Here is a 27,718-nt window from a genome sequence, read left to right on the forward strand (position 1 = left end):
TTACATTAATGTAAGTAACTATTTAAACTATTTGAAGATATTGTCCTTTAATGGGAAGAACATTTTTTGTCGGATTTTCCTGCTGATAAAAAAGCTCACCAAGAATGAGTAACACCATGTGTGAAGCGGCTGGCTGCAGGTGCCAGGTGTGGAATTCAGGGTGTTGCTGGAAGGGCCCAAACCCGGCTCAAGGCATCTCCTGATTAGAAGAGCAGCAGAGGAAGGAGTGATGGTGGTGTGTGCCCTGGTAGCACTGACGTTGTGCAAGTGCTGCCAAACCACCTGTGAGACAACCCTGATAAGAGACTGGGAGGTTGGATTGCTCTGTCTATGAGTCTGGATAATTGCAGAGCTGTAAGCAGATGAGCTGTGACAGTCTAGGGATAGTCATGTAGCCTTGATCTGAAACCAGCTTCTGGCTGGATGATCTGCAACCTGATCACATTTGTGTGATTAGCTGCAGAGCAGGGCTTTTATTTTCGGGAAAACAATTCACCTTCACTGAGAAGCTCTTCCCATTTCAAGAGGGGAATCCAGGCATAAAGTGTTGATTTACGGAAGCAAGCAAGCTTACTGGCTGCTCTGTGTGGAGTGAACTGATTTGGCATGCACACCAGCAAAACCCTGGCATGACCGAAAGAAAACAGAAAAATATTCCCACATACTTTCAATAGAAGGAAAGCATTCAGCTCTTGCACTCATCAGTAACTATTTAATGAATAATAAAAATAGTCACTGGGGATTCATTGACAGGTGGGAAGTGATTAACTTCTAGCAACTATTGTGAAAATGGACCAAATGCTAATGTCTGAAAATACAAGGTCTAATTTTTCTTGGCTTTTTTTCTAATTGACTTTTTGCATTTGAAAAAGATGCCTTCATTTATTTACTTCTATTAATAAACTAAGAAAGGAAATGCCAATATTTAATCCACAGATTTTTACAAGTATTTTTACAATTTTAATTAGTCTGCTGCAAAGGTTTCTTTTTAATTATATTCAGCATCACACTTCTCTGGCAGAGTCTGAGAACATAAGAACAGAAAATAAAAACCTGTTTGATCCTGAGTTACCCATTAACAACATATTCCCAAGATATCTAACTATAGAAGGAGCTGCAAAAGAGGCAAGAGTGGTAACTCTCTACATAATAATAATTCCTGGTTTTGTCTTTAAACTGCAGCCTTGGCAATGCCACAATCCTTTGCATCAGATGAAAAGAAAGCTCCACCCCTCTTCCAAGATCCTTCTGTCACCCCGCATAAAACCTGTAGGAGAGACAGGTTTCAATGCATCTTCCCATTTTTAGGGAAAGGGGCTAAGGAGCCAAGGATATTTCATTAAAATGTCAAAAGATTTATCAGCAACACCTGAAATCCCTAAAGAAGATGGCAGACCCAAGTGGGACAATAAGTTCCAGTATATTTTAAGCTGTATCGGATTTGCTGTTGGCTTGGGGAACGTGTGGCGATTTCCATACTTGTGTCAGATACACGGAGGCGGTAAGGTTGGAGCGGGGCTTTGCCAAAATACTGAACTGCAATTCTCATACAACTGTACTAACTTCTGGTGGGCATGGAAATTACATCATTTATATCAGTTATATCACTTTTTAAAAAACACTAGTTCTCATTAATGTTTTGCACCAGTTAATTAGCTTTTTCTATAGAAGTATATTTAATTATAAAATGATACATTCATTTAGGAAGACCAGGCTGATGCTGACCAGACTGATGATAGAGAAAATCTATGTTAATGTTAAAGTTTTTATACTGCTACTACAGTCCCAATGAAAGCAGGAAAATGAACCTGCAGCTGGCTACCTTAAGGAGAAGTCCTGGGGAGGCCTGAGGGAACTGGTCCCTAGAAAAATGGCCACTGAACCTCCTTTTGGGATGGTGAGTGAGCCATTCCCCACCCTCCTCTGATGCTCTTAGGAGCTACCTCATCATCTGGAACTGCCACTGCACAAAACTAAACTGTGCTTTTGGTTGTCTGTGAGGCTGTTGAAAATGCTCAGCTGATGCAGCAGCAACAGGAGCCTGCCAGGTGTCATGGACAGCTGCCTAAGCCTGTGCCTGGGCAGCAGTTCCACAGGGAATTGCTTTAGAAGCAGACAATTTGGTAAATATAAATGGATCAGAAAAGAGTACTTGAAAACTCACTGACCACAAAAGCTTTTGAAATCTTCTGGTAAGCTGTCTAAAGAAGAGTGAACAAATTGTTTCAGCCTAGTTTAATTTGTTATCTTGCAATTAATTTGAGAAACCAAAAATTCACACCTGGAGAAACTGTCAAATGACAGAAAATATTATCCCATCCAAGTTTGTTTTACTAAGGTGTCTGTATTACTTGATGAACTACATATATTTCAATCATCTAAGGAACCAAGAATGGATATTGCCTGTAATGGAAGGTGTTTCAGAGTGAAGTAGCTACTTAGGGACTCTGGTAAGTAGCTCGATGAATGAGCTATAGCAGGTTGTATCAAGAGAAAGAATCTTGGCAGATATAGGCAGAGCACTAGGAAGTAGGTAGAGATACTGCTTCCTACAGTAAGACAACTTCTGAACCCCTGACTTTTTCTGAAAGTCCACTTTTCAAAGTCAACTTTAAAAATTAGACAAAATGCAGAAAAGTGCCAGCAATTATTCCAGGGTTGGAAAACTTCTGGGACAAGAAACAACTTGAGAATTCAATCTATTTAGGTGATGAAGTTGAAAATTGAAGAGTATGTTTATCATAGTGTATAAACAAGAAAATGGAAATTATTTTGGTGGCAAGGAGCTTTTTAAGGCTGAATATGTAACAGCTGAGAGTTACAGTTACACAAATACAAATAAGAAAAGACAAGAACCAGTAGGTTAGATTCCTCCCAAGACACTTAATGGTTCCCATTATTTATTTACAAGACGTGACACCCAGTGAAACTCCTGCAGAAAAGTGCCATAACTGGGTGGCTAGAAAGTCATGAGTGCACAGTTTCTCTGCACTTGTCCATGGGAATTACTGGGAAAAAACCTGTCAGTTCAACTAATTATACTGACATTAATGAGACATGATGAACATCTTTAGAGAGACATTCCCATAGCACGTATGGCATGAGTCCTGCAAAGAAAAAGTTCTTCTGGAGCAGGAGCTTTAGGTCAAATATTCCACAGCAACCCAGGCGACCTTTCTATCGTGGAAAGCAAGGGAAAAAGCATTCAGGATTAACAAATAACATAATAAAGCAAACATAATGTGATATTTTTGTAATGTAATGAATGATTAACACAAAGTGTTCAGTGGAAAGTTTGAAACTCCCAGGCAAGGCCATAGCAAGCTGCAGCTCCTCCACACATCTCATTGCACAGAGCAGCCTCTGGAGCCACCAGCTGCGTGAGGCTGCACAAAATTTGTGCAAAATTGGGATTAAGATGAAATATTGTTCTACTGGCCATAAAAAGGCTCTCACACTTTCCTGTGAAGCACCAATGGTTGCTTCTCTGTGGCCAGCTGTGGCCAGTGGTGTTTCAACATCTTCAGATCCCAGCCTCACTTCAGAAGACAGCGATGCTCATCTGCTCCTGAGGTTTGATCTCTGCCCTCCATCCTCCCTTCTGGGGTCCCCTGCATCCCTACCCTACAGACCTCACCACCCCAAGAGAAGCATGAGACCAACTGCAAGGAGGTGACCTATCTTATGGACAAAACAGTGCTCAGAAAGTCTGCTTGCTTGCATATCCAGCTCCAAAAGTCTATTTGAACTTGTAGGGACAAAAAAGACAGGGGGTAGAGCAGGTTTAAAGGTAATAAAAACAGGAAAATGCTGCAGGGATGAGGGCTGTATTGCTCCTTTGCTCCCTGAGTAGTAATGCTGCCAGTGAAAAACCAGTTTAAAATAGCCACCAGACTCACTAGTGGCAAACAGCTACTTTGCATCACCACCAGGAGTGGCACAAGACAGTGGTGAATTAAGGTCAACATATGGATGTGCGGCCAGTGTTTGGTCACTGGGCTTCAATATATGGTTAGAAGAGCTCAGTAGCAGGATGGGCTCCGTAACAGGGTGCTCTGGGGTTTGTGAATAAGTTATCCTAGAAAGCTGGCATTGGAAAAGTTGTTATGAAATTATGGAAAAGAGTTATGAAGATCACTGAGAAGACAGAGCTCCTGCATTTACATCAGCGCATAAGGCAGCTGCATTTTCTGCTGTTAACTTAAGGCAGTGACATGGTTTGGGGTTGCATTTTTGAAAGCAAACAACTCAGGTGCAAAAGCCCAATAGATTTTCAGGGGCACTGGAGCATAAATCCTGCATGTGTGCATGTAAAGATGTGCACAAGGGAGAGACCAGCAGCACTGTGTTTAACTGGAAGCCCTGAGAGGCACCATGGCTTTACACCTGCAGCCACAATTATAAGCATGGTGAAACCAGGTTTGGATATGGCATAAACATGCTTGAAGGCTGAATGGCTGCTGGGGTAGGTGATATCCTCGTTTCTGCATCTCTTCAAAAACGAGAGATGAAAACAAGGGCTTGTGTATTTGTCTCATGTCAGCTGTTCCCATCAGACCTCTGGCCCTGATTCATCGCACATTAGCGTTACTCAGTAACTCAGATCTAATATAATATCAGTTCTGCTGACATTTATCACCTGCTGCCGTTACTGATTATTTGGATTTATTGCCTGAGTTAAGTTAGTTATTTACCTTTCATGACTAATGGGTATGAAGGTTGTTTGCCACAGCCAGTGGAGACAAACACAAATGTTCCCAGGTAAGTGGAACTGAAAAGAAGTCTCTAAATAGCCCAGTATAGAGTTTGTCACTTAAAACTGAGACACTAACAAGTCATACATATGAGTATACTTAAGAGAAACCAACCCAGTTCTAACTAGAAATGACTGCAGTGGGCTTTTGATTATAACTAGTATATATATTTATAAAAATATATATATATATATATGTCATATATATACCTGCTTGCTTAACCCACGGGTATTAATAATGTGTGTAGTGCCTGAGCCTATAAAATGACTGAAAAATATCTTTAATATAAAATACAGTTTCTTTCTAGGAAAATAAATACACATAAACATTACAGTCACACTAAAAAGGGACAACTGTTTACTTCTGGGACAACCATTTAGAGACTTTCATAACCCACAGCCTACCTGACCTTTTGCTCAAATTTTAACTACAACATGCTGTGAAATGCCTGGTTCACTGTGTCCTCAAAAGGAAAACAAAACCTAAGAGGAACAAAATGTGTAACTGGAAGACACTGTAAAAAAAAAACCCAAAAAAAACCCAACAAAAACAAACCAAAACCAACTCAAACAAACCTATTACGTTGGGAAGAGCAGAACAGTTCACTCTCTGACAGAAAAATTGGGTTACAGAAAGTAACAAACTTCATTTTCTGGTTTGCTGACATGCCCTGCTTGAACCCTTGGTGAAAAGCTGTGACATGTGGAGTTGATTCTTTCAAAATTTGTTATATTTGATTGCCCTTTACAGCTCAGGTTAGTGCATACTTGTATGTGAGTGCTGGTTGCTTGCATCCTTCACATTTCACAGGGAAGTTCACCAAACTTATTTTATGAGTGATCTTTGGGTGTTACCCATCTTCATTTGAAATGGCTATTGCCCCTTTGGTCTTCTGGGCATGGTCTTAGCTCCCTCACTGTTGCTCAAGGAGGTATAGTCATTTACATGGGAAATTCAACGCTGCCAAGTTTCAGAGTCAGTAAGACGTGTAATGTGGCCTACAAAGCAATATCAGTGCCATCATAATGCACAAATAAAATATGAGTTGCTCATAATTTCCATCTATATTGAGGCATGTGCAGAAGACATAAAAGAGGTCATGAAGTGCTATTTTCTAGAGAGAGGGCTGAGCATGATTAAGTTGCTTTTATTCCTACCTGATGTCTTGATGTGATTCCTTGCTGTGTTGACTATCCTACACTGCTTAGCTGAACTCCCATGGAGAGAGTCAGACAGGTCTGAAAATCCCCTTTCAATAGCTAATATCTTTTTCTTTGTATCTGAACAAGTAGTTACCACCTATTGCATAAAACTGCATAAATTATCACAGGTATCTTGCCATTGAAGTTCTCAGTCTTTTGGAAAAGTGCACCCATCACCATTCCTATTTACCAAAAGAACTGATGAAGTGGATCTCCAAATGCTTGGTGCATTTTATCACGTTGAGAGGTGCTGTCTGAATTTTTCAGACTCTACAGATGTATTTTTTTCCAAATTACTATTTTTCCACTTTCCAGGTCATTTCAGTCTTTATTATAATTATTTTTTTCTATTCCTAAATCTCCATCTGAAGGAAAATTTTTATTCATGTTCTGGCCTTTCAAGTGCTGTTGCATCTTTAGATAATCATTTCAAGTCACTTGCTTTTCTTCTGCTAGCTGATCCACAGGCACCAGTTAAGATGCAAGATTGAACACATGGATCAGTTCTTGCAAGTTTTTCCCCACCATTTAGGAAGTCTTATGTAGTATCCCAATATCAAGCAAAGCTACTGGGTCTTCTCTGCTTCTCACTGAGGCCCATCGATTTCTGCTGGTCTTGGTACACGTAGATTAGGAGGTCACCTGGCTGATACTTCAAACTGCTTTACATTTCCACTAGTCCAGTCTGCTGGTCTCTCTTTCCAAGTGACAAACCCAATCTGGTTGTTTCACTCTGCTTTGCTGGTTGCTGAGAACCAACTTTACACCGCACTCCTTCCAGAGTCTCCTGATCTGTCTGTCCCGTGGTGCATGGGCAGCTCTCCACAGGCTGCCTAGAGGTTCATGCACTTCCCACCCAGACTGCCATGTGCAGGTGATATAACAAAGGCTGTATCCTTCAAGTGTCATTTTGCTGGATATGGCTGAGCAGTTGCTTTTCTGACCTGAGCTGCCTGTGCATTGCAATCGAGGGGTCAGGTTCTAAAAGCCCTCTGTGTATCTCGAGTGCACCCGGTCCTTTCTTGCCTACTGCTATGACTGTGGAGCTGTCTCCACTCCAATGGCTCTTCAGCAATCGTGTTAAACACTGGTGCTCCTCATCACTTGGGACTCTCTCGTTAATGACACCAGCTTACCAGTAGTGCAGCAGTTGCAGTTGGTGACAGCCTTATTTGAAAAAGCTTTTGTAGGCCTTCTGTGCCTTCTCATGTGCGTGGGGATTGTTCCATAGCTTTGTGATATCCTTGTGCAGGATTCCTTCCAAAAGAACATTTAACTCATGTAAGTTTTGAAGAGTTTTGGTTTTTTTCTCTTGACCTACTTTTAGTACCGCGTGTATCTACTTGCAGGATGGACGCTTTATGAATCTTCAGTGTCTTTCTGACAGAAGGAATGTTGTAGACTAAAATTTTCCTACATTGCACCCCAGGGATGCAACTAAATCATGCTTTGGCAATACTTTTGATTTTTATGGGCATTTCTTCAGGCTTTTAAAGTACTTAAAAATGTTTCATCGCTATCATTTTCCTTTTTCACTTTTCAAGAGAAAAAAAATCCCTAAACATTTTTGTTTTTTTGGTTTTTTTAGGTAGAATGTGCAGACACAGGATAATTTGTTACTTGCGCTTTATGATTTTTTTCTGCTAAAGTTTCCTTTTTCTATGCCCCACGGAAGCCAAATCTACAAAGTTCTGCTGTGCCTGTGCTAAGCATCATATGGGTTCTGCTGGGGTTTTGCTGTGCTTGTGTTTGAATGCTCTGGTTTGTGATACCTACTGTGTCTTAGGTTCTCTGCTTCTTGGATTTTCTGCTTGCTTTCTCCATGGTTAGATTTCTCATGACATTTTTTTAAAAAGGTACTTAAATTTGGCCTTCTGGCACATCCTCCTCTATCTATTAAACAGACCCCTCGACTATACAGTGCTAGAGGGTTCCTACTCACTATTCCATATCTGATACCTTTCTGTTAATGTTTTTCCATGTTTTTCTATAGGTGGGGGATTTTATTGTGGAAAAGAGTAAGCTTCAAGTGCTTCAGCAGACTGCCTGCTCTTTTCCTCTTTTCTTTTTGCCTAAAAATACTGTAGTCCAAAGGAATGAATAACTAAAAACTTATTTTACACTACAAGCCATTTACTTGAATTAGGTTTGAGAAACATTAGCTTCATAAACCATTTCTTGTTAACCCATTCTTTTGCCATATTTTCCTATTTGCAGATAGCAGATTCTTTCATATCATTCTCATGGAAAACCAGTACTTTTTTTCTAAGTGTGACTTTATGTTTTGCCATGCTGTAAATATGCCTGAAGATACACACAAGTCAGCACAAAGTAAACATGCTTTTATCAGCAGAATGTCTAAACATGCTCTGCTGCCAGTGGTTCAACTAGCAAACAGAAAAGGGGAGAGAGATAACAGTTTGCACTAATTATTACACAGTTATTTCCCAGGAGATATGATATGGGAGATAGGTTGGTCTCTTAGGGAGTGCTCTGCTAGCAAGGGCTCAGCATGGATAGCAGTGAGACAGCTGCTGCCCAGAGCTGCTGGAGGGCCAGGCAGATGGATGAAGAAGTAGAGTGCTCCGTACTGCAGCGCTCTGGTCACTTGCCTCAGTATTTTGCTCTTCCCAGGAGACAGTCCAAGGCATCAGACTGTCAGGAGGGCTGGGCTGGCACCCTCAAGTGTCCTGTAGAGAGGAATACTGCAGCAGGTTTGAAACATAACACAGGACTGAGCACGGCAAGACGTTACTGGGTTCTTCTGGAAGGGACCTCAAACTGAGGGTTTAACATACTGGGAATTAACTGTGAGATTCCTTTTTCAAATCTGCTTCTCAGTTAAAAACATTTTAAGACTAGCGATCTTAAGGTGAGACATTCATTTCCAGGTTTGGCAGTTAAGGAAGAGTTCTTTGCCGAGAAGAGCTTTGTGATTTTTGTTCCAATGCATACCTTGATAAAAGGCTAAACCATCCAACAACATTCTGGGTGTTGTATGTATTTCTTGCAGCACCTAGCAAGAGGTAGCAAAGTTATTGAAATACAACACTAGCTCAAGAGATTAGATTTTATCTGCCCAGCCTTTCTAAATAGCCAGTGATTGCAGAACCCAGGCGCCATCCCAGGTGGAGACCAGAAATCCTTATGCATTCCCCCACCTCTCTCTCAGGAAAGCATAAAGAAAGTTTCCAGAGCTGGAAGAGCAGAGCTGAGCAGACCCAGATATGAGGTCTGGAGGCAAAGCAGGTTTATTGACAAAGAGACAAGGAGCATAGAATCTGTACATATTTGTAGGAGGACTGGGAGGTGGCTGAGGCAGGACTTCTGTCTTTGTTGCCCTGGAGAAAAGAGACTTTGTGGTCACAGTGGTTGTTGGTCATGGCAATACACTTCAATCTATCCCACCATTTCAATTTAATTGGACGTTTGGGCAGGTGGTATAAACATACTGATGAAACTTCTGCTCTCACAAAAATCAGTAGCTGTGCAAAAGGAGGGAGACCCACATGTGTGTCCCTTCTGAAGGAAGGTGGGGAAAGTGCACACAGTTTAGCAGGAACCAGCCAGGCTGTTGGTCGGACTGGGCCCTTCCCACAGGCAACCAACAGGACCTGCTGCTTCTGGCCCAAGGGACATGTTGTGAGGAAAACAGAAAAGACGTAAAGGATACAAACTGGGAAGAAAAGAAGTTTCATGGCTCACATGTCTCAGAGAACAACTTCAGCCTTGCTTTCAGTTTTTCATTAGCCAGAGGCTTGTGCTCTGAGCTGAGCTTCATGCAATAACCTAGCCTGGGGTATACAATATCCTGTTTTTCCAGTGCAGGACAGAGGAGCACAGGCCTGAGAGCTTTAAGAAAAGAAATGAAGCAATGCACTGAAGAGAAAACAGAGGGTATAGGGGACAGGCAAACCCTTGTGCTTTATGAGAAGGGGGACAAAAGATGCTTAAAAGAAAGGGAAATGGTTGAAATAGTGAGACTACTTATAAAGGGCTGTGGCAATGCCTGAGGGAAGTGTCCTGCAGCGCTAAGCATCCCAGTCCCTCCTCCCCCATTTTCACTACCAAAATTACCAGCAACAGCTGTTACTTGGTAGGTGTCCCTAGCAATGATCCCTCTCTCAACACATCCTACAAGGATTTTGTTAGGCTCATAAAGCAGATTAGTGATAAACCAGTAATTTCAGTGAGATGCAGATAATCATGTGGCTTAATCACACTTAAATGTCTTTTCAGGGGCTTTCCTGATCCCATACTTCATCGCTCTTCTCTTCGAAGGAATTCCACTGCTACATCTTGAGCTGGCCCTAGGGCAGTGCCTGAGGAAGGGCAGCATCGGAGCCTGGAACACCATCTCTCCTTACCTTGGAGGCGTTGGTACATCTCTTCAGTCCCAGCTCAAGGAACTGCAGACAGCTCCCACCCAGCACTCACTTCCTACAGACCTGGGCCTGATGTTTTTTAGGATATAAAAAGAAATGAGTGTTAGGATTAAAAAGAAATATTTTGCAATGAGGGTGGTGAGATATTGAGGGGTGGTTTCCCTGGAAACATTCAAGGCCATGCTGGATGGGGTTCTGAGCAACCTGGTCTAGTTGAAATGTCCTTGTCTATGGCAGGGGGGTAGGACTAGGTGATCTTTAGTGTCCCTTCCAACCCAAACCATTCTGTGATTCTGTAATTCTGTATTGCTCTCACCAGGCATTACTCCAGGCACATTTTAGGCTCATTTTAGGAGCCTGAAATGCCAACCTAATAACTTTTGCTGTGGAGAGATTAATGAACATGGGCTCTGCTACTCAACGCTGCCCCATTCCAACCACACCTTGGTGCCATACAAGAGCTGCCTGCCCACAGTGCTTCTTGCTCTTCCCTCACAGCCTCTCCCGGACCCAGTCTTCTCTGTCCATGAATAGTCAGACTCTAGGGAGGACAGAAAGACAGGAAATCAGGGATCCTGAGAGTCCAAAGCACCTGGGAAAGCTCCCCTCCACAAGAGGGTGGGGCTATTGAAGGGACTTTATCAACACAGCTGGGCACGAGGGACAATCCACACGGCAGACAGACAGGTGTGCAGTCCTGTACTGCCAATTCTTTTCTATTTATCAAATACATGAAAAAACACATCTGGTGTTCTGTGTCCATTGTCAGGCTGCAAAAAGTGATCCAGAACAGCCACCATCAGGGGGTTAAGGCATTGTCTCTACTGGTTGAGGCAATACCCTTGTGCCTGGAGGGCAAGGGGAAACTTTTGGATGCTTCAGCCAGCCCTGCGGGATCATGACCTGCTTTAAGCAGGTGCCTGAAATGGGCTTGGCACTAACAGCCCTGCCTGTCGGCCTGTGTGGGAGGAGAAGGGGTGGGTAAGAGGACCAGAGGGCAACAAGGAAGAAATACCAAGCAGCAGGTGGTGCTTCCAGCTAAATCCATCTCCTACAATTAGGCATGTTCATACTCCCTTTGCAAAAATGCAAGCAAGCAGAAACGGTGGTGTTTATATTCTTCCCTCCTCATCACAGGAGCAAAACAGTTACCAATGTAGGGCATAGGTGCATGATTTGGGACAAGAGTGGTCTCATGCAGCTACAGACAGCACACTGTAGAAATTTGGCCTCTTTTGCCCTCTGCTATTAAAGTTGTCTGGTATTGTTGAAAACAATGGATTATATACTAGAGCAGAGATTTCAATTTCAACTTTAATCTTCTGTGTAAGGAGAGAGTGTCAGCACTCCTAGAGGAAGGCTGGTGATCTGGGGGATTGTGCACCAGTGTTTAGCTACTGAGAACACAAATGCCTAACTTTCATGGGAAAATCTCAGGATGGCGTTGGGGGATGGAGAAGAAAATCTTGAAAAAATAGGAAATGCAAGCTTCTAAGAGCTAGCTCTGTGATTGACTGATAACTTTTTTCAAAGCTTTTCTGAAGTGAGATCTTATGCTTTCTGCAGGAGTTGGTTCATGGATGGTGTCGGTTCTGGTGAGCTTATACTACAACACTGTTTTAACCTGGGTGATGTGGTATTTCATAAACTCCTTCCAAGAACCTCTTCCTTGGAGTGTTTGTCCTCTAAATGAAAACAGAACAGGTAAGTACACCTCCATGACAACTGTTAGCAAAAGGAGGATCACAAACATCAGACTCTGGGCTAATCAAGAAACTCTGAGAAGCCACACTTTATTTGGTCCTGAGTTGTGCACAAGTCCTGGTTTGATTTCCTGTTAAAAAGGTACAAGAGTCATGACAGCCTACTCAAATTCATCATCCTCACAGGAACAGCAATAGCCAGAAAGTCCATGAGTCCTTTTGTTTGACTTCAAAACGGGAAACAAAATAAAGAACAAGTCCTGTTATCCATTACAAAACCTTTAGTAAGACAGAAGTAAGACAGTGTATGTAAGCAGGATAAGGAAGAATGCCTCAGGTTTTTAAAATTATTTTTCAAATTTTTTTTTAGAGTGTGAGAGAGAACAAGTTCCAGGGTACAGCAAGAAATATCATCTGAGTAAAAGGCTAAGAAAAAAAACCAAAACACAGCAGAATTAAACTTTCTTTTGGAGGCCTTAGGACTGTTCCAGAGTAGGAAGACAATTAGACATCACAGGGTGTGGTGTATGCCATGTTCCCAGTTCCTCTTTCTTCAGGCACAGAGCCTGGCTGTGGAATGCCCACTCCCCTGGATGCAGATGCCTAAAGTTCCTGTTCACAGAAGTCCCGGAAACTCAAACCAAAGAAGCCAATGCCTGGGTCTTTCCCCACCACAGGGCCATGACATGGCCAGGGGAGCCTGGGCTTAGATGTATCCTCAGGTGCCTGAAGTTTGTTATGGCTCCACCAACTTGCAGCCATACAGCTAAAAAATTTCAGTTTTCACTGCAATTAATTTAGATTTTACCTTGCAGTGAGTATGACACTGTTTCGAATTAGGAAGTTATCCCTGTATAAAATGCTGGTGATACTCTGGTGAAGGTCTCATGGAAGTCTCAGAGTCTCAGCTTGCTGTGAGAGTTTGTCTTGCTGCACATTACGGACACTGCAGAAAGTCCATCTCTGTATTTGATTTTGCAGCCCACAGTTTATTCTAACACTTGCCACTTTTTTTTTTTCAGGGTTCAATGAAGAATGTTATGAAAGCACCGCAGTAAATTATTTTTGGTACAGGAAAACTTTGAACATAACACCTGATATTGCTGAGAGTGGCACGTTACAGTGGTGGCTCATTTTGTGCTTGGGGACTTGCTGGGCAATTGTCTATCTCTGCACCATCCGAGGAATTGAAACCACGGGAAAGGTATGGAAAGGGTAGAGAAGTGATTATCCCACACTTTGAAACCTTGCCCTCCAGATACTGAGTTTTTACCACAAGGAAAGCCTTCCCCATTTACCACACTAGCACCAGTCAGCGTGCTCCTTATCCAACGAAGTGAGAACAGCAGTGCAGGTGGCTTCAAATGATGCTTCTCTCCTTTCCCATCACAAAAACTTCTGCCCTACCAGACTTCCCTCACACAGTTTTAAGAGCCATTTTGCTACAAATATATTCTGTAAAAGTACACCCTGCTTATTTGAAAGATGGCCATATTCATCTGTAGCTGTCTGATCTAATATTATTAGGATTGTATGTTGCAATAACTGAAATAGGATTTATTGAAGTTATTGCCAGTAACTGTCTGTCCTCTGGCTCCTTACTTTAGGCAATTTATGTAACAGCAATATTTCCATACCTGGTCCTGACTATATTCCTTATTCAAGGACTCACTCTACCAGGAGCCACTGATGGTCTGCTTTACCTCTTCACCCCTAATGTAAGTATTAGAAATATTTTTCCTTGTACTCCCCCTCAGATTTCATACTGTATGCTCATTTTCCAACAACTCCTGGTTTAGATGTCTATCCAAGAGCTCAGCTAAGCTCTTTTTCTGAGATGAAGTGACTTAGTATCTTAATATATTTTCACAAGACAAGAAGCAGCAAAGAATTTAACAGTTCAGTAGTAAGCATATCAGAAAATACTGGAAAATTAATGATAAGAATAGTATGGGTGCCTCAGTCTTGAACGTGTAAGAGAACTGATGTACTTCACAAGTACATGAGAAAGATGGGATTTCCCTGCCACTGCTACAGAATTTACACAGCTTTAGTCTTTTAAGAATTCACAAGGAGAATGACTGAGGAATTACACTGTAAAGTGATTTTTTTTTGGAAGGTTGGAAGTCATTTTCTCCTGCCCCTGTTTCTTCATAGTAGGATTTTCTCCCCTTCCCCATATCTCTTCCTAAAAGACAGAACTGCTGGAGAACAGCCTCTCTGCCATTTTTCTAATCCTCCCATATGGACAGGAGTTCCAGATCCCTCCACATGCTGGCCATTTCAGGACTTTTTCTACACTGTCCTTGGCAGCATTCCCAAATGCAAAGTCAAACTGTCCCACTAAGTGGTTGCTATCCACTGTAGGCTCCTCACAACTCTGCCTTCATGGCTAAAAAGCTCCATAAAGTGGTGGGTGTAGAGGAAAAGCAGCACCCACTGACACATTCTCAAGCATCCACTGCCTCTGCAGCCACAGCAGTGCTTCAAACACAGGAGCACTGGGTTTTTCCCTTTCCTTTCCTACAACAAGAATACAGACATTGAAGAAAACAAAAGCCAAGAAGCTCAGAAATGCTTTATATGCCAGGCTGGAAAGGTAGAAGAGCAAGAGAAGGCTCAGATGAGACACCTTTTTATCCCTCCTGCTGCACGCCCAGTGGCACACGCATCCATGTAAATGCTGTCAGAACTCAAGAAGGACAAGCTTGGTTTTTACAGGAGATCAGGACATACACTTGCATTTTTGCAGGGCCCAGACAAGACAGTAAGAGCTTGGTGCAATGTCTTAGGGAAAAAAGCAGCTCAGGCAAGACAAATAGAACACACCTTGGCCTGTTGTGCTCTGGTCTCAGCCGAGATGTCGGGTTTCTCTGGAAGAGCTCAGGCATCTCTGGGACTTGGTTTGCAGTGATCCTGAACTGAATGATGAAAAGTAGATTTATGTGTACTCACAAAGCCTGGAGGTATTGCAGTGCTGAGGAGGAGCAGATCATCGTAAAAGAGACAGATGGATTTGTACACTGGCTACAGAAGTCAGAATGAAAATCTACCTGCAGTCAACCAGCAGCTTGGTAACCAGATGGTTAGCTGGTTTGAGGAAGCAGATCCTGGGGACATCCTTGAAAGAACATCTGAAGATGGTTTTAGTGATGCTCTTATCTACAAATGTGGAAAAGCTGGTGAAACAGCCTGGTAAGTGGTATCTGCTATTGGTGTTGGTATTGCACAGAAAATTAGTGTAAGACAAGATGGCTTTGTTCAACTAACCTACCAATTGCTATGGAGGATTGTTGCACTGCAAGGACTTCAAAAGGACAGTAAGCACACAGCTTCAACAGTGCCCTCCTCTCTTTGTCTCCCTACCCCACAAGTGTGCAGCACCAGTACTGCCTTTGCTGTTGGCCTATTCCCACCCCTGCTGTGAGCAAACACCTGTTCTTCTTTTACACTTCTCCACAGGGATGTACCAAAGTGAGTTGTACAGGAGGGCTGTTAGGTTTTTTGGCACAGATTTACTTGGCCCACCCAGGCCACATCAGTTTACAAAACTGTAAAGCATATTTCTTAAGTGTGTGCTGTTTTCTTCTTATTTTCCTGTCTTTTTGCAGGAAAAGTTTTAGCAAAATAAAGTAAGAATTAGATCACCTACTGTCTGTTTCAGCTTACTTTTAAAATAAATAAAATCAACCTTCTTGACATCCTTCCCTAATTGGAGGCAGTATTTTCCAACTTCTTTCTAACTCTGCAGTGTAGCAGAAATTGTAGTTCTCTGTAACAGCTGCCACATTCACTGTCTGGTAACTGTGACACCTCAGTGTTGCTTTTGAACATCTGTGAAAGAAAATACTATCTTGCACAAAAAATACCATCTTATCCAGTTTCAACATCATAATCACCCAACTGAATTTAATTATTTTTTTCTAAACCACAATTTTTAAAGTTTTTTTCACTTTCCAAACTTGTATTTTAGTTCTTGTTAATAAGTACCACAAGTAATAATAGCATGAATACAAATTTTAATTATGCAAGGCGATGGTTTTATTTTCATGCAGAAATATATAATCAGCTTGTGCCATCTAACACACTTTCACACCCTAAATTTTAGGCCAAATAATGACTACTTCTTTTCATTGACTTTCAGACATAGAGAAGTCTGATGATTTACTCACCTTCTCAAAATTCTTGGTTACTTGGAAAATGAAGCTGCCAAGAAAACAAAAAAATCCTGAAGTGACACCTGAGAGGAAAGCAGAAGTTCTACAACAATGATGCCACAGAGGAGCTGGAACAGACCTTTGGAAAGGTTTTTGGAAAAGTAAATGACCAGAGGCAGCAGAAAAGAGATTCCAACAAACATCAGCAACAGTCTGCATGGTTCAGCTTCAGTGGACACCTGTGTCACCCAAGGAATACAAATGTCTCCTTCTCCAGTCTCTTTCACATTTGAAAGAGCTTCAGAGACCGTAAATATTTGGGGGTTCTCTGTCAATGCACAATTCCAAGAACTTGGCTGGGCAACTGCTGCCTGTGCCCAGAATTCAACAGCTATTTAACAAGCAGTAAGAATGGCCAAGAAAAAAAAAGGCAGCACAGGCCTCAAATCCTCTATTCACAGAGACAATTTGTAACTTTGCCCTCTTTTGCAGTTATGATATATTACTATACATGGACACTTAAAGCACCTTTCAAGGTACCTGGTCCGTCCATATTGTTTCTGGTATTAAGGAGAACAAAAACACTACCTTAAGTGCAGTATTGCGTGTTGGCCACTTGCTTATGGCAAAAGCATCAGGTGTTTTTACACCAAAATTACATGTCACAGGGACCCCAGTAATTTTTAATTCTGTGTTTCACATATTCAAGAAATCAAACACCTTACCACTCATGAGGGAGCAATTATACTTCCTTTCCTCCTTACTCCCCTGTTCATTCATTAACACTCTGACTGTCTATCTTCATCCACATGTTTCTGGCATCAGCACATTTTTTCTTCTGAAGATATGCTTATAAAATCTGCATGCCATATGAATATAAAATAACACTTTCAATAATTTGCTGAAGACCAGATAATGACATTGCCATGACATGCTTGCATGCCCCTTATCTTTCAAGTTTGGGGGTTGATTTGTATCTTTTGGAGCCAATAAATGCACTCTACCTAGTACCAGTCTAAACTGCCTCCAGACTCATTTGCCAAAGTTCCCCAGTCAGAAAGCCAGACTTTTAGGAGACGCATGTGTCAGCACCACCTGACGCATGTGGCAGCACTTAATCAAAGTGTGAAGGCCACACAGCCACATGAATGCCAAGTTTCTGCACCGCAACAGAACCTGCACAAGGTCCTGTCAAGTGAGCACTCTGGTCTTTGAGGGCTTGACTATGATCTTTCAAAACAAACCTCTAGAAGGGTTTGCCTTTGCTGAAGCATTTCAGCCAGCAATGCTTCCACGTATCTGCTTGCTGTGTTGTGTTGTACAAAAGGTGACACCAGTTCTGCTGGGGTCAAACACTGGTAATCCCTGTGGAGAGAGCACCTGCAGTAGTGGCATTGCCTGCATTCATCCACACTGAGGTGGACCCATTATTCTTGCTCTTCAAGCTCAGGCAGCTTCAGAGAAACCCAAAATGCTATGAGTGGTCTTCTGGGATACGTGCCTCTCACTCGTACAGACGTTCCCAGTTATGGACTAGCATCACTAGCACAGGCACACAGACACAAAACACACAAGTCATCCTGCATGGCTCGGATGCAGATTTGACTCAGACTGTTGTAAAACAAAGTGAAAACACTCTACAGCCCCAGCATCACTTTTGAACGATGTGGCTTTTAAAACACTCTTAACATTTCTATTCCCCTTCCTTGATAATGGATCAGAAAGCAATTCACCTGGTAGGGTATGAATATAACACACCACTTTGTAGTTTCTGCAGGAAAGTAATATTTATTGATCACATTTACATTTTGTGCATTATTTATGTTTTCTCTCTTTTTTATTGATTTCAATGGCAAGATTCCTTAGTGCAGCTATTTAAAACTGCTTAACATTCTCTGTAATCCAACAATCATTGTTTGTTAACCTCCTGTATCACATTGTCCTTACATCAAAATTCAAATTTCACTGTCAGTTTCTCCTTTTCCCTTCTATTTCCTATGTTGCCTTTTTATCTTTTATTGCTGTTTTCACAGCACTTTGAATCTCAGGTGCTGTTCTAATGAGACTTCTCTTCTTGTCTGCTTGGGCTTTTAATTGTTTTTATTGAATTATTTTTTAAGCAAATTTTAAAAGCTATAGAATCACTTTCTGTCTTAAAACAATTACAGTTTAGTATTTGTTTATATAGCTTTAGGAAGATAATATGCTTTAACTGTAGGCTACCAAGTATGTGAGTTAAATAAAAGAAAGAAATTGAGGAAGAATGTAATGTATTGTCCCTATTGTGTTCTTAGTGTCTATCATTTAGAACCACATTTTTATCATCAGACAGAAGAGGTGCACAATAAAAAAGATTCTATAATTGTTGCACACATTTAAATAGCCTCAATGATATCCTTGAAAACACCTGTTTTACTGACCTGTTTAGTACCTATTTCCATTTTCAGAGTATTTAGATGGCAACACAACTCAAAATTTCAGAAGTGAAATAAGAGATGAGCTATAAGAATTGCAAGAGAAAATGAAGTTTTAGTTTAAGCCTAATACATGCGTTTTTTCCAATTATTTCAGCTGAACACTTTGAAAAATCCCCGTGTATGGCTTGATGCAGCTACACAGATTTTCTTCTCTCTCTCTTTGGCTTTTGGAGGGCTTATTGCATTCGCGAGCTACAATCCAGCAAAGTAAGTAGAACTACAACTTTTATAAGCTGGCTAAATTCTTGCTGCATTTTGTGCAATTTCTTTAAATTTTCAAAACTCTTTCCTTAATTTTTCTAAAGGATCTTTGGAAAAGGATCTGTCTTTCTAAAAGGTGCGGTAGATTTTCTAACAGAAGCGGGGGGGGGGGGGGGGGAAGGAGGGAGAGAAGAAATTTAAAGGAAAAAAAAAAACAACTTTGCAGAAATAACTGAATCACAGATAAAAAACCTACCTTTTTTTAATCACTTCACTTGTTTGAATGCTATCTCTAGAAATGACTGTGAAAAGGATGCTGTGACAGTAGCAATTGTGAACAGCATGACATCCCTCTATGCTTCCATCCCAGTCTTTTCTGTTTTGGGGTTTAAAGCAACCACAGCCTACTGGGACTGCTTGGACAGGTGAGAAAGTTGTGTTCCCAAAGTTACACTGTGGTTTCACTGCCTAAATAGGTAACGTGATAATGTGTTATTTGAAAAACATGCATTTAGAGGATTTATTTTCTTTAGAAAGGAAAAGCATCTGTATGGAGAAGTTTAATGTAAAAATATAAAGTACTATGGCACTGAGTCAAGGATGGCCATTTGTAAGAAAGACAAATTATAAAACAACCCATTCCAAGTAGTGCATCAAGGTTTTCACCTTACTCTCAGGTTAACATTAGAAGCAAAAAAACACCACCTTTTTCTATTTCACCAGATTCCCTAAGTTATTAATACAAGTAGTGGAAATGGTCTGGAGACCTGATAAAACAAAAATGTTTTACAGACTGCATCTGCACAAAGGACTTGGAGTTTTTGTCTGAAAGAGACAACATTAAATAGTCTGAATATTTTCTACTACTTTATATATAAGCTGTCAACTAATATTTTCCCTTATATTGTAAATAGCAGCACAGAAAGTAAACACAACTTTTGAGTAACATCTGAATACATGGCATAGCTTTTCCAGCCACATCATCTGCAAACTTTTAAACTAATGATACGTTGGTTTCTCTGGCAGGAATATTATCAGTATCATCAATGAATTTGATCTTCCAGAAGAAAGCATCATGCGACAGAACTATACATCCTGGGTTAGTTTTCTGAATTCATCATATCCAGAAAAAATTGCTGGACTCAAACTGAAAAGCTGTAATCTTCAAGAATTTCTTGATCAGGTACCGTAAGTGCTTTCAGTAAGTAATCTTTAAACAAAGTTATGCAGCAGGATTGGTATCTTCCTTTTTCTTGTAAGTACATGTACTCTGTTCTACATGCAATGATATATTACACATAATCATGCAACAAATCAACTTCTCAACATTTGAAATAACAATACTGCTGTAGGATAGTCTGCATGTGTAACTGTCTGTTATGGCAAACAAAATTACATGTTATTATCACAAAACTTATCTTCAAGGGTGCTCCCACCAGAAGTCTACCATGGGAACTAGATTCAGTCCTAGTTTGGTTTACAGAAATAAACCTAATAGGGGGAACACATCTAGATGAAAGATGATAAAAAATGGAAGCTGAACGGGAATCTCCTAAATCTGTATTTAGGAAAGTATCAAAAAACCTATTACAATGTACACTGTTTGCCACCAAAATACATCACAATCTTCTTCCTCTCCTTATTTTCCAACCCTCCTAAAACATTTTCCCTACCACTAAACACAGATGTTTCTTCTCTGTTTACTTGTCCTACCTCATTCCACTTGCTCCAGTGATCCTGTTTGGAGCAGTCAGAGTGTGCTAATGCACGACACGCTTAACGCACAATGATGGTAAAGTAGGCTATTTTACTCACATGATGGAGAAATCCAAGGACAACATTCCAGCCCTGGCACAAGTCAGTTTCTTTTGCCTCACTTCTTCTGATGGCACCCATCTCTCATTTACAGCTTGAAATATTTTACTTACAAATTATAGCAACATTAGCATTTTTCAATGCTAACATTTAAATATCCTTGTCCTTGGGAGACTAAATCAAAAGAAATTTGGTTGAAAGTAGCTTTTTTTCTATTAGTCTTTTCTGCCTTGGAAGCTATGGGGGGTTTTGAGATCAATGATTCACCAATTCTCTTGGTGTTAAGAGTGGTAATCCTATTCTTATTTACACCACTTTCTTTCCAGCAGCTACTACACCATAGATTTTTAAAAAACACACTTAAGATAGCATTAGCAAAACAATTGCTATTACAATCACATCACTCTGATCTGCTTTACTGTGGACCCATCTCTCTGTGCAGGCTAAAATTCTGCTCTATGATAGCCTAGATATCTCTAGTAGAATATTTAAAATCAAACTCCCCACTGCCCATTTTCTCAACTGCTGGCTGCCACAGAGGCCCCAGGCACCCTTGACTGAAGAGAAGGACAGATGTGTGTTATAATTACTTTATACCCAAGAAAAGACATTGTAATGTGTATTTTTATCTATCTGTTTGTGAATTCTGCAGAGTGTCTCAGGAACTGGCTTGGCTTTCATTGTTTTCACTCAAGCTATCATCCTCATGCCAGGCTCCCAGGCCTGGGCCATCCTGTTTTTCATAATGTTGTTCAGTTTGGGCCTTTCTTCCATGTTTGGAAACATTGAGGGTGTCTTCACTCCTCTTCTGGAGCTTCGAATTATACCTAAATCAGCACCAAAAGAGCTATTATCTGGTAAGGTATTTGCTTTGTTCAAAGCAGCTGGCTTCCTTAGAGATGCACAAACTACTAACTGCTTAATTAGTATCATAGAGGAATTAATAATTTGTAGGGTTAATTCAGCTTAATCTCACAGTGTAAGTAAGGGCAGTGGATTGTGTTTGCAGAAGATAAGCTGAGAGATGAGGTAGCAGTTATGGCAGAAGCTGTCAGGTGACAATATTATATTGCCTTTGCCATTTTTATTAGATTGCAAATCAAGCTGTTTCACTCTGAGAAAGCTTGTTAAATTGCTAGTCCTGGAGTCAAGTTCACTCTTAGCTGTTGCAGACATCAGGACGAGCCTTGTCTTCCCCTAAGCCTTTGACACTGATACAAATCGCTTTAAGGCACCCAGTGACATCAGCTGCCATAACCACCTGCTCTTAAACTTACCACTGTAAGAGGGGTCATTCACCCCTATTTCATCCAGGTTTATGCTGCAACAGTTTCACATTTACTGTGAACATGTCCAAGGAGAAAATTACCACTTGAAAAATGAGGGATGAAGGTGTATGATCCTGTTCTGGCACCAAAACTGGAATCTTTTCAACGAGAGACGGTTACTGAACGAAACCTGCTCCTTAAGAACCAGGCTCAATGAGAGTCTGAGGGATCCTACTGTGAAACTGGTCCAAAAAAATCTCTGGCAGTTGCAAGTAATGGATTAATATTTCTGAAATGTGCCCTTTTAAATCCTTATGGGAAATATTGCTGTTGTGCCTTTTGTAGAGTCTTCCTGTGGCATCTAAATTGTATCCCTAATTTTACAAATTTTCATGTAGAAACAAATTTATTCCCAACTTCATGAGGTACCAATATTATTTTTAAATTGATCTTCCAATTGTGAACTTCAAAAAAAAAAAACAAGTCTGGAGCCAACATTTTACAAAAATGAACCAAAGGCCATCTCAGAGTTAGAAGCAATTAGCAACACATTAGAAAGACATGTAGCCCATGCATGTGTCCAGCAATACCTTTATTCCCTTCTTTCCTCTCCACTTTTTCTCTCAATTACCCCAGATCTAAATCTTAGCTAAAGAGGAACTGGCTGAAGTGTGCTGAAACCCGAATGATACATGCTGGAACATAAGGGACACACACATTTGTAGCTCTGGGCTCTTTGAGGAAATGGGGGCAGAAATCCAGGGAGTCATTACACTTCCAAGGTGCCACCTGCCTGTGCTTTAAGCCTATGGCTGCACAGAAATGAGGCACTTGAAACTCATTACATCAGTCAAAAATTAACACTGGGACACAGCACAGCGCAGCCCAGGCTGTCTGATGGAAGGAAGCATGAACAACTGAAGGATGCTCTGAGTCATATGAATGCCTTCCTCCTGCAACAGTGGTGCCTCTTGGCCAACACACAGGGGAAAACTGAGTTTGGGAAGTGGTATTAGCTCCTCTAAGGAGAAAACAGCTTGTTGTAACTCCATAGAGGGAGAGGGAATGAAAATTATTAGAACAAGAACACAGTAATTCAGAACAAAAATAAACCTACCAAGTTCAGTACTCCAGTAACAAAGATATCTTTTTTCCTTCAGGTATAATATGTCTAATTAGCTTCCTCATTGCTCTGTGTTTTACACTGGGTTCAGGGAGTTACTGGATTGACATTTTTGACAGATATGCAGGCTCAGTGCCTCTTCTAGTCATCGCTTTCTTTGAAGTGACTGGAGTTGCATACATCTATAAAATTAAAAGGTATGTTGGGAAGTTATGGAATTTTTTTCTCTTAAGACATAAATGAAACTCAGGTTGCAGTAATTTTGCCCCTGACCTGATTTGATTTGGTGCTGGTTAACTGAGACTTTTTCCTAACATGCTATGTTTGTTTCCTTGGCAACTTTGTCTTTTTATTTTAACTATCTGAATAGTTTACAGAACTACTGCAACATTATCATCATTTATTTATGCTTAAAAACCTTAGACTAGGTGCTCAGGTAATTAAACTGCCAATGTAAATTGGTCATTCATCTCTGGTATGGATCAATAAAGACCTACTTGAATGATATTATTATTTACTCAAGCGAGTAGTAAGTTATTAAAGAATGGTATGGAATAGAAAAGATTTAACAGTGCTGGTTTCCATCTTACAGAAAATTATAAAAAAAGGAAACTGTTACTACTTTAGATATGACATTATCATAAACATGCCTTCTTTTACAAGGTTCAGTGAAGATGTGGAATGGATGACTGGACGAAAACTCAATCTCTACTGGCACATCACATGGAGGTTTATTAGCCCTCTGCTCCTGCTAACTGTCTTCATGGCCTTTGTTACTCTTCAGATGCAGAAGCCTCCAAGCTACACAGCCTGGAACCCTAAATATGTATGTTCTCAAATATTTTCAGAACTTCTAATAAAAGCAAGAATTACCTATTTTCCTCCCTTACCAGATCCTTTAAGATCATTGTTATCTACTGCTTAGAATGCAGTCTGAAGTGATGTAGTGCTCAGAATGAGAAGGCTCAGGTGTGCAAAGAGGTTACACATAATAAAACTGTCTCTTCTCGAGGTGTCCCACATATTCCATGCTCCGTATTTCTTACAGATGTGTGTGATGTTCAGAAGTGTTGAAGTGAAATGTGTCACAGACATTCCATACCTACAGGGGGTTCACAGGTAGAACAAATGCCTGAGCAGAGCTTTAGACCAGTATCACTGGGACCCTGGTGTACTTTTGACAGGCAGACAGGGAGGGAGGAAGGCAGTGTCTGAGAACAATGTTGGTTAATTCAGCAACAAAGGCATGTCCATGCTGAGAACATTTGATCTGGATGTCACTGTCTCACATCAACTGCAGTTTCTTTGATCCCTCTCAAATACACCCTGTGTAGGGGTTTGAAGATCAATTCTGGTCTTAAACTATATGAGGATTACACAGCAGCAGTGTCTCCCACAAATGCCATCAAGTATCTATCATCCCAAATAAACTCATAGCCACAGACTTGCAGAAATTGCTTTATCATCATTCCCTCAAAATCTCTGATATATATCTTCCCTATCTGACAAAGAACATGCTCAGTAATTGCTGAAACCAGGTAAGCTTTGAGTACAACAAGGATGAACACAGTTTAACCGAGAGCGGGTGACGGTTTGATAACACTTTGGGCCATCCCCATATCCCCAGGAATGTGTCACAATTCCAGCTACACATCTTTGAAACTGTAAAACATTTACAGCTGTCTCTACACACAAAAGAAAGGTTTGCAGAGGACACAGCTACTGAATGCTACTGTAGACTGAGAGTAAAACTTTTGTTACCCTTACTTAAACAGTGTAAGAAAATAGCAATCATAGCAAAATCTAAGTGTACCTACCAATTATTTCTTTTGCTTGCTTTTTTTATCTCCACAGGAAGGCTTCCCCAGGAAAGAAGAGAAGGTTTATCCACCTTGGGTACAGGCCATCTGTGTGCTGTTGGCTGCCCTTCCTTGTGTGTGTGTACCTCTGGTAGCACTCTTCCATCTGGTCAAACAAAAGCGAAGGAGCAAGGACCCAAGCTTTGTACCACCAGAAGTGTTTTCATGTCAGGCGGCTAACAGCAACTTTTCTCATCCAAAAGAATAAATATCCATTGTACCTGTCTGTAAGTAAAAATAAGACAGCCTTTGTTAGACATTATTAGCTGTTATTGGGTATCATTCAACCAACCTAGTATACACAATTCATACGCTTACAGCAATCACGACACTCTATAAACAATGCTGTTGTGTTTCCTTTAATTTCTACCAATTTCTCAGCTTCATGTATCTCTCCAGCCAGAATTTAAACTTGGAAAGCCTCTTAAGTATTGCTGCTGCCTTCCGTCTTCCTTCACTTTTAAAAAACCAGTCTGTTCCTAAGGATCAGCAACACAGATTGGAATGCAAGAACCTACAGTTTCATTCACTGCCCTGCCTCCCTGCTCCGAGAGATGCAGAATGGAAGCTCTCTAAGAATAAGGACTCCTCTTTTCCACTACACTCTAATTTTTGTAAATCCCTATACACACTTTAGCAGCAGTCATTTTGTGGTTATTTCATATTCTCAAGCATTGCAAGGAGCAAAGATAAAGCATCAGCAGATAAAAGAATGTATATTAAGTAAATTTGAGCAATTAATTAATTCTAATTGAGCACAAATCTTTTCATCTTAGTAGATTCCAGAATTTATTGTAGAAGAAAATACTGTGTAAAAAAAAAAAAGTCCCCATTTTTTCCCCCTAATTTCTCATACTGAACACAATAGCTGAATGGCACAACAAAAATGCAGATGTATGGCAGCCTTTCAGTGATCTGCAACCTTACAGAACATGACAATGAAATCAATCTTTACTGAAAACCAGGACTTCCTGTACTTGGCTGCAGATCCTGGCCACTCTGTAGTGATGGGAGATGAGGATTTCTCTTGTCAAGATACTTGAGGCCTCTGAAAAAATATAGGAAAAGAATGTGAGGATAAAGTACGACAAAGCCTTCAGGCTGAATAATTGAGTCAAGGAAAAGAAAAGGTTAGGGTTGAAAAGCTGTAAATACATAAATAACAATTTTTAACTAACTAAAGCATACACTTCATATTCATGTTTCTGACTACAGATAGCTAAATGTTCATTAAAGTCATACAGGCAACTATACGCAGCAGGTTTAAGTAGTTGGTCAGAGTTCTGCTCTTAAACAAAAACACATCCAACTAATACACACACAAGCTGAGAAAATAATTAAACTACATATAAAAGACTTTCAAGTCTATAAATCCATCCTTAGTCACTGTCATGGTATCCTGACTTGACTTTTGAGCCATCCTTTCCATTCACCAGAAGGGAGACATTATGGATCACTGGACATGCAGTTCAGCCCAGGACAGGACTCTGAGGGAGGACAATTTTCAGCTCCAGTAACTACAAATGATGGCAGGGAAACACAAGCTGAAGTTACTGTTTAGCTCAAGTGGGCATGTAGAAAATGTGTTGAGCAACTCTTGCATGAACACCGCTTTTCTGTTGTCAGTGCACCTCTGATGTGACCTCTACCAAAATTTCCATGCCAAAACTGTAGCCTTATTCCAATAAAATTAGTGCTACAATCTTCCCCTTCTTATTCATGAAGAGTAAGATGATATCCTATACGTACATTTTTCTCCTGAACAGCATGACTGTGTTACTTGAGGGAGCATGTGTATGCAAACACATAACTCAATGTGTTGAAGTCATACAGACTAAGTGCCTTCTCCTTCTGCTCACTCTTCTCCCAATCTTTTCTCTCCATATTCCATCAAATCTTCTTTGCTCTAATGTGCTGCAGTGAACTCATACTGTTCTGACAGACAAGACTTTCCTAGAATTGTTTAGGCTGCAAGAACCACCTGGGTTCTTTGGGGGTAAATCAGTAAAAGACACAAACAGTCATGGTGATGTTCAGCCTTAACCAGAATCCACAGCCCTAAGACAAGGAGATCAATTGCCTGTTAAAGGAAAAAGCCTCAGAAGGAGCATTGCAACAGCACCATAAATAAGGACACATCCAAATAATCATAATACAATAAACAGAAAACAGATGCAGAAAGAAAAGCACCTTCCTTTTGGAACACAGGCAGTTTCCTACATTGTGAAATATGATACCTACCTCAGCTTGAGATTTCCAGTCCATATGTCCTTCCCAAAAGGACACAGTGGGGAGAGAAGGACGCGTTTGATGGATGCATCCAGATAGTATGAGCTCCCCTAGAGGGGCTTCTGTCAAATTCCTTCCTTACAGCTCTGTAGACACACTAAAAAACAATGTTCAGCCCCATTTCTCCCCCTGCCCATATAAACCCTCCAGCAAGATCAACTTCCTGAGTGGCTTGTAACACTTGCAGCACAGGTTGAGCGGGGAGTTACGTTCAGTGGTTTAGCTCTCAATCTCTCTCCTCACCTTCTCTTAAATACTGAGACCTTAACCTTCACCGCAACCCTCAAATCTTTTGCAATTTTCCCAGCTGTCCAATGATTGTTCGAAATCCACATTACAGATTCAGAATGCTCCTAAGGTAATTCATTTAGTATTTCTAGATTCAAGTTATTAACTCTACCCAAACGTTTCCTGTCAGCAGTTGCTGTTTAACACACTGCCTTGCTACCAATTAAGTAGAATCTGCTTTACCACCATAATGAATC

General features: G+C 40.8%; 1 protein-coding gene across 1 annotated transcript; it reads left to right on the forward strand.

Annotated features, from left to right (window-relative positions):
• The first annotated feature begins 1,314 nt into the window (after nt 1-1,314).
• On the forward strand, nt 1,315-25,776 carry LOC125318431 (sodium-dependent neutral amino acid transporter B(0)AT3-like). Its single transcript, XM_048289119.1, has 12 exons — nt 1,315-1,501; nt 10,196-10,336; nt 11,908-12,045; nt 13,067-13,248; nt 13,652-13,762; nt 18,773-18,885; nt 19,176-19,304; nt 19,906-20,062; nt 21,347-21,551; nt 23,123-23,282; nt 23,749-23,911; nt 24,940-25,776. The coding sequence occupies exons 1-12, from the start codon at nt 1,345-1,347 to the stop codon at nt 25,150-25,152; spliced, it is 1,869 nt and encodes a 622-aa protein (XP_048145076.1). The 5' UTR covers nt 1,315-1,344; the 3' UTR covers nt 25,153-25,776.
• The last annotated feature ends 1,942 nt before the right edge of the window (nt 25,777-27,718 follow it).

Source organism: Corvus hawaiiensis, chromosome 30 (assembly GCF_020740725.1).
Source record: "Corvus hawaiiensis isolate bCorHaw1 chromosome 30, bCorHaw1.pri.cur, whole genome shotgun sequence".
Taxonomy (NCBI): Eukaryota; Metazoa; Chordata; class Aves; order Passeriformes; family Corvidae; genus Corvus; species Corvus hawaiiensis.